The sequence below is a fragment of the Mastigoproctus giganteus genome, chromosome 6 (assembly GCF_048544385.1).
Source record: "Mastigoproctus giganteus isolate SK-2022 chromosome 6, ASM4854438v1, whole genome shotgun sequence".
NCBI lineage: Eukaryota > Metazoa > Arthropoda > Arachnida > Uropygi > Thelyphonidae > Mastigoproctus > Mastigoproctus giganteus.
In genome coordinates this window covers 191,067,538-191,080,986 of record NC_143580.1, presented here as the reverse complement: position 1 = coordinate 191,080,986, position 13,449 = coordinate 191,067,538, and the positions used below count along the sequence as shown (strand labels likewise).

General features: G+C 38.3%; 1 protein-coding gene across 1 annotated transcript in view; it reads left to right on the top strand.

Annotated features, from left to right (window-relative positions):
- LOC150084834 (proteasome subunit alpha type-3-like) overlaps window positions 1-13,449 on the top strand; it is a 114,295-nt gene that overhangs the window by 27,826 nt on the left and 73,020 nt on the right. Inside the window, exon 2 of the mRNA XM_090375578.1 lies at window positions 9,425-9,507. Coding sequence (XP_090231704.1) covers window positions 9,425-9,507 — 83 coding nt within the window. The remainder of the gene's footprint in view (window positions 1-9,424; window positions 9,508-13,449) is intronic.

Below are 13,449 nucleotides of genomic sequence, written 5' to 3'. Positions count from 1 at the left end.
TTCCTTTGAACGGAGAATATTTCCATGTAATTGTTCTTTACCTGTGGCCTTTAGGCAATTTAGGTAATTAGAAAGTGCAAATTAAGTATGAAAGGGATTACTGTTTCACAGTGTTAGTGGTGTCCGTGAAACCTCAGCAGTTACATACTGAGAAGTCGCGCTAGTTAATATGCTTTCCATAGCCAGTCAGAGGATTAAGAAGATTTTTGACACGGATTATAGCCTCTGGTCAACCTGTGTTGCGGTTCCCCTTTACTCCGACAAACGGGCATATGTTTTTTGGAGAAGTGAGTGATCCTTGCCTTCCAGTAAATTTCTCCTCTCTGTGTTTACATGGTCACAGTAGCAGAATATCCGTGTGATTCCGACATTTTGCACTGTAGTAGTAGTAATAGTGGCATGTGATGCAAGAAAGCAATCGTATGAGCTTATACAGCATCAGCCAAAAAAAAAAAAAAAATTTTTTTTACACAATCATTCCCTCTAAATGTTTGTTCCAGCAATTAACCACCTGCTGGCTGAAGGCAAATTTCCACACATCTATTCTACATCTGTCTTTCCTCAATTTGAATTTATGTTCCCTTAGGTTCATAACCTAAGAATCCCATCAGAATTCAGCATGCTCAACCCATTCAAGGCCATATACACCTCAATCAGATCACCTCACAGATGCCTAGTCTCCAGCTGCTGCAATTTGCAGAACTTAAGCCTCTCTTGGTAAGAGGATCCCTTCATTCCCCTCACCAATCTTGTTGCCCTTCTCTGTACATGCTCAAGCAAATCTACATCCTTCCTAAAATGAGGCCTCCAGACCTGTATGCAGTACTCAAGACCATTGCCTTATATAGAGGGACAATCACCTTTTCCCTGCTAGCAAAATTCCTGTATATCATTGACAAAACCCATGACCTGCCCCGGCAGCCTGTCTGCATTGCTCAGAAAACTTCATATCTGACTTCACAATTACTCACAGGTCTTTTTCATTTCCTACCACCTTAAGTGTAGTACCACACAGTTGGTACGTTTCTCTGGGGTTTCTTCTACCCATATGCAGTACTTTGCATTTGTCAATGTTAAACTTCAGTTGCCACTTCTCAGCCCATCTTCCCAAATTTTCTAGATCCTGTTGCAGTAGCACACTGCCATTACTGTCATTAACAACCCTGCCAACCTTTGTATCATCTGCAAACTTCAACACTAAGCCTGATATACCTTCATCAATATCATTGATAAATATACAATACAACACTGAACCTTGTGGGACTCCACATCTAACATTAGTCCACGAAGATGAAGCACCCATTGATTACCACCCTCTGTCTTTTCCCACTCAACCATCCTTTTATCTGTTGTAGGCAACTTACCCTTAATACCATTCTGCTCCAATTTGTACAGTAGTCTTCCATGCGCAACAGTGTTCCAACCACATCATAATATCCAATCGAATTCATCAGACAAGACTTTCCCTTAACAAACCCATGCTGTGTTTGAATTATTGCTGCAGTCTTGTCTAGATGACCCTGCAATTCATCTTTAACCAGTGACTCCATTATTTTACCCAGAACAGAAGTTAAACTAACTGGTCTGTAATTACTTGTGTCACCCTTTGATCCCCCTTTGTGAATTTGCGACACATTTCCACATCTCCGGTCCGTGGGGTCCTCTCCTTAGTCCAAGGATTGTCTCATAATTATGGCTAAGAGTTTGCTTACTTCCTTTGCCGCCTCCTTTAATATAACTGGATAAATCCCATCCACCAGATACCTTTCTTATGTTTAACTTCAACAATTTTTCTTCCACTTTGCTCTCAGTGATTACAAAATCATTAAGCACCCTGCTACAATTTGATAACGTTCTGGCATTTTCAATCCTTATTAATTCATGTGTGAATGTAGATGCAAACTACTCATTGTTTGTTTGCTATCTGAGCAGGATCATTAACAGTTGAACCATCGATATCAAGTGGACCAATCAGATTCATCCCCTTCCTTTTAGAGTTCATATAAGTAAAGAAATCCTTGCTGTTTTTCTTAGCAGCCTTTGCTAAAGATTTCTTGTAATCTGCCTTCGCCTGCCTAACCTCTTTTGTGGCTTGATTACAGACTAACTTATATCTGCTATAGGCTTCTGTGTCGCCTGATAATTTATATGCATCCCATGCATTTTTCTTCTTTGCCACGAGTCTCATTAGTTCATTTGACAACCATTTCTTAATAGGTATAAAACTTTTAGTAGCTTCCACGATTAATTCCTTGAATGCTTCCCACTTAGAATTTGCTATTTGTAACATCATCAGTTGATCCTACTGTACAGAATTTAAAAACTGTTTGAGACCACTGTAGTCACCTTTACGGAAGCAAAAACCCTTTCCTTTATCCCTGGTAGTAATTATATGTTTAAGTAAATCCCACATCAGTACACTGCGATCACTGCCACCTAGTGGTTCCTTTATCTGGAAATTCTTAATACACGAATGAACACTGCTGATAACCAGATCAAGAACTAGTGAGAGTAGCAACGTGGGGGGGGGAGGTTGAGGAACGTTTTTATTATATAAACTTTACGAAGATATGTTGGCAGATTTCGATACAGCGAACACACGCGGAGATGGGAGAAATCCCAGGTGCCGTCTGACACAAACATACCTTATACCTTACCTTATACCTGTTCTTGTGATGGTTGGCTTGAGCTGAATTATAGTGTGAATACTGACCTTTACACATAGGTTTTCTGTAAACCCTAGTCTTTAAACACAGGCCTTCTCTGTAGACCAACACATCCAAGAAAGGTAAAACCCCTCCCTCTTCCACCTCCGAGGTAAAATGTATAAATGGGGAGAAGCCATTAAGAAAATTCAAAACCTCATCTTCACTCCCTTTTCGAATAATTGAAAACATATCTATGTATCTTTTCCACAGACGCATAGGGAGAACCATATCACTAAATGTTCTAGTCTCGAGCTCCTCCATCACCAAATTAGCAATAATCGCAGTAATGGCGGAACCCATTGCTGTCCCGTGAACCTGCTTATACATAGTGTTACAAAACACCATAGTGGTGCTTGATAGACATAATTCTATACCTTTACAAATGTCCTCCACGTCTAGTTGGGTCCTACTACTTAAGGTGACATCTTTCTGTAAGGCCATGTGTGCACAACGTACCCCATGGTTAATTAGAATACATGGAAACAGAGATGTCACATCAAAAGATATCATGGTTTCATTTTCTTCTATAGATTGTTCTCTTATAAAATGTACCAAATTCTTGCTATCCTTAACACTAAACTCAGAGAGCCCCACTATCAGGTGCCAACAATTTGGCCAAGAAACCAGATAATGCATATGTGGGACTGCCTATAAAATTTGGCGATGGAGGAGCTCGAGACTAGAATATTTAGTGATATGGTTCTCCCTATGCGTCCGTGGAAAAGATGGGTAGATGATAAGTTTTCAATTATTCGAAAAGGGAGTGAACATGAGGTTTTGAATTTTCTTAATGGCTTCTCCCCGTTTATACATTTTACCTCGGAGGTGGAAGGAGGGGTTTTACTGTTCTTGGGTGCGTTGGTCTACAGAGAAGGCCCGTGTTTAAAGAATAGAGTTTACAGAAAACCTATGTGTAAAGGTCAGTATTCACACTATAATTCAGCTCAGGCCAACCATCACAAGAACGGTGTGATTAGAGCACTAATAGACAGGGCTAGATCACATTGTAGCACCTACGAGGATAAAAAGAAAGAGTTTTAGCATGTCACGGCGGATCTCCTGAGGTGTGGCTACCCCAAGAGGATCATAAATAAGTACATCAAAGGAGAACAGAGGAGAGGTGAGGCATTTATGTCGACAGCTACCGCATACATTCCCTATTATCTAGGTCTAACCGAGCGAATAGCCTGTGTATTACGGGATCATCAGACATGCTGTGTGCAGCTGCCAGGACATAAGTTGCACACAGTGTTGTCACAAGTGAAAGATCCCATTCCAGAAGAAAGTGTAAGTGGGGTCATTTATAGCATTAAGTGCCCAGATTATGGGGAATGTTATGTGGGGGAAACAAAACGGCGTTTAAAGGATCGTCTGGGGGAGCACACAAAGGTGATAAGGAGTGCAGATTATGCGAAATTAGCTGTGGCGGATCATTATTGGGAGAAGCAACATCAAAAATCCCCGGACGAAGCTACTATCATCAACCGGGCGCATAGGTTTTGGGACCCCAAGTGGCTCGAGAGCTTGCAGATTAGTTCTATTGGGAGCAACGTTAATAGAGATAGGAGTATGCGGATTCATCCCCTCTTTGAGACAGTGGTTCTTGGAGGGGATGAATGATGGGATGAATGATTTCACCTGATGTGCTCACGAGCCACTTCCGGTTCCGTTACGCATGAAAACAATGCACGTGTTATTGAATCACGTGACGTGCCGTGAACCTGCAGGTATTTAAGATTGCACTGCCAAAATAAACCGTACTGTTGAGAAAGAAGGCAGAGCCTTCGAAAGCTTCAGATTTTAGCGCTTTTAATTCTGTATATTTTATTGTATTTTATGGTATTCTTTTTCTTTTTTCTTTTTATATACTTTTGTAAACAATGATTTATTGTAAATTAGTAATCATCATCATCATCAGCCATTTTCAATCCACTGCAGGATGAAGGTCTCTCCAGCAACTTTTCCTTCTGTTTTGAGCGCTGGCCATCCATTTACTATCCACAAACTCATGAATTTCATCTATCCATCTCCGCCTTTGTCTTCCAGGTTTTCTTCTAGCTCCTCTTGGATACCATTCTGTTATTTTCTTAGTCCATCCGTCATCATGTCTTCGAGCTGTGTGTCCTGCCCAAGACCATTTTAGTTCTTTAGTTTTGAAAAGATTGTCCTTTACTTGAGTTTGCTGCCTAATCCATGTGTTTCTCTTCTTATCTAACAGTCTGATTCCCAATATAATTCGTTCCATTCTTCGCTGTGTAGTTCTCAACTTCTTCCATTCTTTTGGTGAGTGCCCAAGTTTCACTTCCATAAGTCATGGTGGGGAGTATACATTGGTTCATTATTTTACATTTCAGACAAAGTGGGATATTGCTCTTCAGTATGTGACTATATTTCCTGAATGCTATCCATCCAAAATTTATTATTCTCTTGACTTCCAGCCATTTATCATTATTACACCTAATAACTTGTCCCAGATAAGTATATGACTCCACCTTTTCAATTACTGCTCCTTCAATCATTATTTCCCTTTCTGTGACATACTTGTTCATCATTACTTTTGTTTTAGCCATATTCATCTTTAGTCCAAAATCCTTACTAACTGTGCATAACCGATTAAGATTTTCCTCTAATTCTTTGGGATCGTGGCTTATGACCACAATGTCACCTTCAAATCGTAAATGGTTTAGGTACTCTCCGTGCACATTGACTCCTTTCTGCGACCAGTCTAATCTTCTGAAAGCTTCCTCAAGGGCAGCAGTAAACAGCTTCGGAGATATTGTCTCCTCGTCGAACTCCTTTCTTGATTTTAAATTTCCTACTGTCTTTGTCTAGTCTAATAAAGGAGGTAGCACTCTCATATATTTTCTTCAAAATCATAATATATGGGGTATCTATGCCTTGTCTTTCCAGTGCCCGAAACATTGCCTTATGCTGTATGGAGTCAAATGCCTTTTCATAATCCACAAATGCCAGGCATAATGGTGTTTTATATTCATTTGCTTTCTCCATTAGCTGTGATATTACGTGAAAGTGATCCATAGTTGAGAATCCTGTACTAAAGCCAGCTTGCTCTTTCAGTTGATTCTCATCAAGTATTCTTTCTAATCTGTTAGTAATGACCCTTGTGAACAACTTGTAGATGTGGGATAACAAGCTAATTGGTCTGTAATTTCCAGTTTCTGATTTATCTCCTTTCTTATGCAGCAAAACTATGATTGCATTATTCCATTGCTTAGGTGTCGCACCTTTTATAATGCACTTTGTGAAGAGCCTTGCCAGTTTTTGTGTTATGTCTCTTCCTCCCAATTTTAACAACTCTACAGTAACTTTATCTTCCCCCAGGGCTTTCTGATTCTTCATTTTCTTCAATGCATGTTCTAACTCATCAGGAAGAATATCGGGTATGCTGTATGTGTTGCTACTTTGCAATCCATCTTCCCCACTGCTGGCATCATTCCCCTGCTCCATGTATAATTCTCTATAGTAGTCTTTTGCTATTTGAATTATGCCTTCTCTGCTGTTTATAAGTACACCATCGCTATTCTTCAGTTTCAGTATCATTTGTCTTTCTGTATTACTGCTCATGGCTGCTGATTTAAATCCTTTGTTTTCCCTTAATGCTTGTTCTACTTTTCTTGTGTTAAATCTTATGTCCTCTCTGAGTCTCTTTCTAATGGCTTTGCATAACTCAGTATACCCAATTTTCTCCCTCCCAGTGTTTTTCTCAGTGTTAAATTAGTAATACCAGTTATTAAACTATTAATTTTGTTTTTTGTTTTATTATTTCAACGCAAGGTTAGTGTAAACTACTAAAAATTTATGTTGCTGTATCAGTCCTGTTTAAAACTACAATGCTTCAACTATAGAACTTGGAAACAAACCCTTTTCAATTAGCCATCAGTTATTATCAGTGAGTAATTAATTTTTCCCCATGATTAGCAATAAATTCCCCGATGCCATAGATTAATTACACAATTCAAACAGACCTTAATTCTAAAACTGCTGTATGCAGTGTACATTATTGTGCTCACTTCAAAGTTCAAGTGTGGAAAGAATTTTTTTTTTTATTATTATTATTATTCTATGCAGTAAGATATCAAAAAAGAAAGACGAAGAAGAAAAAACAGGAATGCTGATGTATTGGATTTCCTGGATAATCAGATGCCGGATTATTGGACTTTTACTTTAGTTTAAATTGCTGAAATTCCAAAACTTGATATAGCTTAAAATTTCATGAATGTAGCTTTTGTTCCCAAAAGGTCACCTCACTAATCCTTCTTGCCCAGGGGTCTCTGGATTAACTATGCTGCTAATGTGCATCATCACCCAATCATCATATCCTGATGTCCTCCAGTGTTAACCTTTTATTTATTAAGTTGGATTTTTAAAAAAAAAAAATTTTTCCTTCTATTTTTCCCTTTGTTAAGCAAGAAACTTCTTAATCATTAACTTATGAAATTAAATAGCCTTACTTTCTAGTATCAAAACAAAAAAAGATTTCTATGGTTAAGTTTGCAATAATACTTAAAATAATATTTTATTTTATATTTAAATAACTTTTTTTCTTTATTACTGACAATTATTTTTAGTCGTGGGGCAGTCATTTCTTTTCAATTTGTTGGAAAAAAAGGTAGGGAGATTGTTTTTTTTTACTGTGCTATAATCTTTCATGCTTTGCAGAAGTAATATTTTGAATATAGCCATTAAAGGACATTCATTATCTTCTAAACTATTTTTAAATTTCAGATAATGATTCTGTGGACTTTTTTTTATGCTAACTGTCTGGAAAAATTAATGTTGCCCAGGCTCTTCCATTATGAGTAATTATTTTTATATATCACATAAGACAGTTTAGATTAATGTGATAAATAACTACCCAGTGGTAATGTTTCTCCAAAATCCAGATTTATGTTAACTCGTAAACTTGATATTGTACAGTATTTGTGAGGCTAGTTTAAAAATGTTAGTATATGTGACATGCCTTAGCATATCACACTTACTAACATTAAATTATACTGTTCTTCCAGTAATTTTGTTGATTGTACAGTGGGGGACAAAAAAACTTCATCACCTTAAAAAAAAAAAAAAGTAACATTTGTAGTGAAACGAATAAGATATTGTTTGATTACAGTCATTTTGTTTGTCGCAAAGCAAAGGTATTGCATCAGCCATTTTTATAAATACTTCCAATTTTTTTAGAAATAGCCATTTCTAAAAAAATTGGAAGGGTATACATACTCATATCCTGTTTTGTGGAGGTGTATGTGTGGTTCCATATGTTCAGTTGACACCAAGAAAAAATGTGTAGCTGTTGCTCTGTCCCAGGAAGGGCTTTCTACGCATGCTATCCCTGATAAAATAGGCTGCCATTTGTCAACAGTATCCCAGGTGCTGAAATGAAAGCATGAAACCGGTGATGTGGAGAGAAGACCTGGATCAGGCTGTAAGAGAGTGACTATGCCTTTCCATGGTTGATATTTGAAACAGCTATGCCTTCATAATTGCCATGATAGTGCTCCTGATCTAAAACTGGACTTTGAGATGGCGTCTAGTGTTGACACAAGTGCATGAACTATCGAAAAACGGCTTTCAGAATGTGGTCTATATGCCTATCTGCCCAAGAAGAAGCCTTTGTTGACCCAACAAATGAGGAAGGAGCAACTTGCTTGGACTAAAACGTATCTTTCATGTACAAAAGAGCAATGGGACACCGTCATCTTTTCTGACAAATCGAAATTCAACCTGCATGGCTTGGATGGGAAGCGATATGTCAGAAGACGATAATCGGAGGCATAACACCGGCTGTAAAGTTCCCCACTGGTCAGATGGTCTGGGGATGCATAACAAGCAAAGGCGTAGGGCGAATTAAGTTTATTAATGGAACAGTGAATGCAGAAACCTACACTGCTGTCTTGGAGGAGTGCCTGAAACCTGTTATTAGGGATCACCACATAGACGTCCAAAACTGCATTTTTCAACAGGGCTCAGCACCTTGCGATGCAGCAAAATTGGTAAGTTTTATGCTATTTAGATTTAATGATGAGTTTGTCTTGTCTCACAAGGCTTAAAACATAATTACACCAATGTTTTCCCTCGTTTTTCTAAAAGTGCTCAGAAGAAGCCAACAAGTAAGATTCAGCTGCAGGAGAGCATTGTAAGGGTGTAGTACCACGAAATTGGGCAGCCGTATATCCAGTAGTTGATTAACTCTATGCCAGATCGTTGCAAGGCTGTAATTGCAGCTCAAGGAGGAACAACAAAATATTGAGGACTTATTTTGCTGATTTACAGTAGATAATACTATTACATTAACTTGTCATTTCAGTTTGTACGCGTAAATGCAATAAAATGTATGTTTGGTTGTCATGACTGCCATTTGCACGATTTCTCATATTTCCATTAATTACGCATTTTACACTTTGGGAAGATGTTTGTGGCCATTAGGTATATCAGGTGAAGTCTTTTTGTTGGATTTCATTCACAGAGATATATATCTTATCTAACCAATGCATTTTGAACATTTCTGCAACCCACAATGCAGTGCAAAACATTTGCAAAATTCACAAGCGATTCAGTTTTTTGTCTGCCTCTGTATCTTATTAATAGATTTCTTGCTGTAGGTTTAAATTGCTGAAATTTTAAGACTTGATAATTCTAAACATGAAATTAATGTTTTAAAGTAAAGCTTGATAATCTTATTTTCTCGATTTTTGCAGTATGATTTATCTGCTTCTCAGTTTTCTCCTGATGGAAGAGTGTTTCAAGTTGAATATGCACAGAAAGCAGTAGAAAACAGTGGGTAAGGTGGTTTTTAGTAATACACCATAATACTATAAAGAGGACTAATTTTTTCTAGCTCAGTACCACCAGAATATGCACTATTTTGAAGAGTTTTTTTCTTTTTGTTTTTGTAGTTTTTGTATGGTATTTTAAATTTGACATTAAAACAATCATATTATATAGCAGAGTTATTGTAATATAAATTTTTTATAGAAACTATCTATTGTAATCTGTTCTTTACAAAAAAATCAACTTCATCCCTGGTAAGTAATGATTAATTCCAGAGGCCATATGACAAGAAGTAGTATCAGTTAAAAGTAGAGGCATTGCCCATGCAATAAGGGATAAATGGAACAGAAGAGAATGAGAAAAGAACCCACATTTTTCAGTAGGTTGTCATTGAGTGGACATGTCCATTCACTAGATAGCAGAATGGATAGCCAAAATCAGGAAACATCATATGCCAATGGAAAATATGAGGTAATGTGATGATCCATTGCAAGCCAGGTGGACCACCATTAATGAACTCCAGTGCATATAAACAGTTGAAAGCGATAGTAAGAGGTGATTGCAAATTCACCCTTTATTAGCTGTCTCTAGAAAGTGTTGAAAAACCAGGGATAAGTGTAGGGCCAACAATCATAAAAAATACCACATTGAATGGCCGTGCAGCTGTTTCTTAAGTGGAACCAAGCACCATTGAAGGTGTTGCCTGTGATTTCAGGTACCATTCTTCATCTTGCTATGTTAAGAATTGCCAGTCATTGCAGAGTACTATTTAACATTCCTTCAGTACTATTTGTTTCACCTGTTGTCAGTTGTCTTAGCATTAGCATTGGCAAAAAAAAAAAAAAAAAAAACCCCTCCCATTTCACCCTTCCAATCATTCCAAATGCCTGTCCAGCTCAGCCTTAAATTTATTTAGGCTATCAACTTCCACAACAAAAGATGGTGGAAGTCTGTTCCACCAATTAACCACCCACTGGCTAAAGGCAAATTTCCGCACATCTATTCTGCAACTGTCTTTCCTCGATTTGAATCTATGCCCCCTCAAGTTCTTAATCTGAGCAAGAGGAAGAATCCCATCAGCATTCAGCTTGCTCAACCCATTCAAGGCCTTATACATCTCAATAAAATCACCTCGCAGGTGCCTACTCTCCAGGTGCTGCAATTTGCAGAACTTAAGCCTTTTCTGGTAGGAGCACCCCCCTTTATTCCCCTCACCAATCTTGTTGCTATTCTTTGTATTCGTTCTAGCAATTCTACATCCTTCCTAAAATGAGGCCTCCAGGTCTGTACACAGTACTCTAGGTGTGACCTGACCATTGCCTTGTACAACGGGATAATCACCTCCCTGTTCCTGCTATCAAAATTCCTATATATCATTGACAAGACTCACATGACCTGCCCTGGGAGCCCGTTTGCACTGCTCAGCAAACTTCATATTTGACTGCGCAATTACCCCATGTCTTTTTCACTTTGCACTTCTCTGAGTGTAGTACCACACAGTTAGTACGTTTATCTTTGGTTATTGCTACCCATATGAAGTACTTTGCATTTGTCAATGTTAAACTTCATTTGCCCAACTTATTTAGATCCATTTGGAGGCCTACTGTGTTTACTGTCATTAACAACCCTGCCAACCTTTGTATCATCGGCAAACTTGAACATTAATCCTGATATAACTTCATCAATGCCATTGATGAATACACAAAACAAAAATGGTCCCAACACCGAATCTTGGGGAACTCCACTAATAACATTTGTTCACGAAAAGCAGTGTCCATTACCACTCTCTGTCATCTTCCACTCAACCATCCCTTTATCTATTGTAGCAACTTACCCTTAATGCCATACCTCTATAATTTGTACAGCAGTCTTCCATGTGCAACAGTATCAAAAGCTTTTCTGCAATCCAAGTATATCATATCAAAATTATTTTTGACATTCAGTTCTTTGTGACCACATCATAGTATCCACATTAGCTGCAAGAGTAGCTCATGGTGTCTTGTCAATGATATACAGAAAATTTTTCTAGCAGGGATAAGGAGATGATTATTCCCTTGTATAAGGCAATGGTTAGGCCACATCTTGAGTACTGTATACAGGTCTGGAGGCCTCATTTCAAGAAGGATGTAGAGCTGCTGGAATGGGTACAGAGAAGGGCAACAAGATTAGTGAATGGAACAAAGGGTTGCTCTTACGAAGAAAGGCTTAAGTTTTGCAAATTACAGAGTCTGGAGACTAGGCACCGACGAGGTGATCTGATAGAGGTGTATAAGGCTTTGAATGGTTTGAGCATGCTCAATGCCAATGGGACCGGAGCAATATGGCCTTAGTTGCTAATGCTCCTAAAAACCAAATAATAACATAACATAGCCAATGGGATTCTTCATCTTGCTCAGAATAATCAGCTCAGAGGGCATAAATTCAAATTGAGGAAGGACGGATGTCGGATAGATGTGCAGAAATTTGCCTTTGGCCAGCGGGTGGTTGGTTGGTGGAACTGACTTCCATCACTTGTTGTTGAAGTTGATAGCCTAAACAAATTTAAGGCTCAACTGGACAGGTATTTCGAGCGAACGGAGGGGTGAAATGGGAGTGGTGTTTTTTTTTTTTTTTTTTTGGCTGATACTGAATAAGCCTGCTTTCTTGCATCATATGCCTCTACTAATGCTAATGCTATCCAATCAAATTATTCAGACAAGACCTCCCTTTAACAAACCCATGCTGTCTTAACTATTACTGCAGTCTTGTCTAGATGATACTGCAATGATTCTTTAACCAGTGACTCCATTATTTTCCCTGGAACAAAAGTTAAACTAACAGGTCTATAATTATTTCTGTTCCCGTTTGAACCTCCTTTGTGAATTGGTGATACATTTGCACTCCTCCAGTCCATGGGGACCTCCCCTAAGTCCAGGGAAGCTCTCATAATTATGGCTAAGGGTTTGCTTTCTTCCTTTGCTGTCTCCTTTAATATAATTGGATAGATCCCATCCACCCCAGGTGCTTTTCTTATGTTTAACTTCAACAATTTCTCCTCCACTTTCCTCTCAGTTATTACAAAATCACCTAGCTCACTGCCAGAGTTTAATTCACCTCTGGCATTCCCCTCATTGAATAACTCCTCATGTGTGAATGTAGATGCGAAATACCCATTCAGTTTATCCGCTACCTGAGCATGATCATCAATAGTCAACCCATCTATGTTAAGTGGTCTAATCTGATTCATCCCTTTCCTTCTAGAGTTTACATAAACAAAGAACTCTTTGCTGTTTTTCTTTGCATTGTTTGCCAAAGATTTCTTGTAATCTGCCTTCGTCTGCCTAACCTCCTTTGTGACGTGATTTACAGACAAGCTTACATCTGCCATAGGCTTTTGTGTCACCTGATAATTTATATGCATTCCATACATTTTTCTTCTGTGCCATGAACCTCATTAATTCATCTGACATCCATTTAGGACTGAACCTTTAACAGTATTTCTTAATTGGATGGAAATGCTTAGTAGCCTCCAAGATTAAGTCTCTGAAGGCTTCCCATTTAGAATTCAGCATTGGTAACATCATCAGTTGATCCCACTGTACAGAATTTAAAAACTGTCTGAGATCCCTGTAGTCACCTTATGAAAGCAAAAGCCCTTCCCTTTTCCCTTGATTGTAGTTACATCTTTAAATAATTCCCATATCAGTACATTGTGATCACTGTCACCCAGTGGTTCCTTTATCTCCAAATTCTTAATGCATTAATAATCACTGCTGATAATTAGATCAAAAGTATTAATCCCTCTGATTGTCTCTCGAACATGTTGCTGTAGAAAACAGTCATACAATAAATCCAAAAAAGTCTTGCTAGTGTGCGAGTGACCAGCCCACAAGTTCCAGTCAATATCTGGAAAGTTAAAATCCCCCATTATAAGACATTCTGATTTACTGGCCCACTCTATTTCTCTGCACAA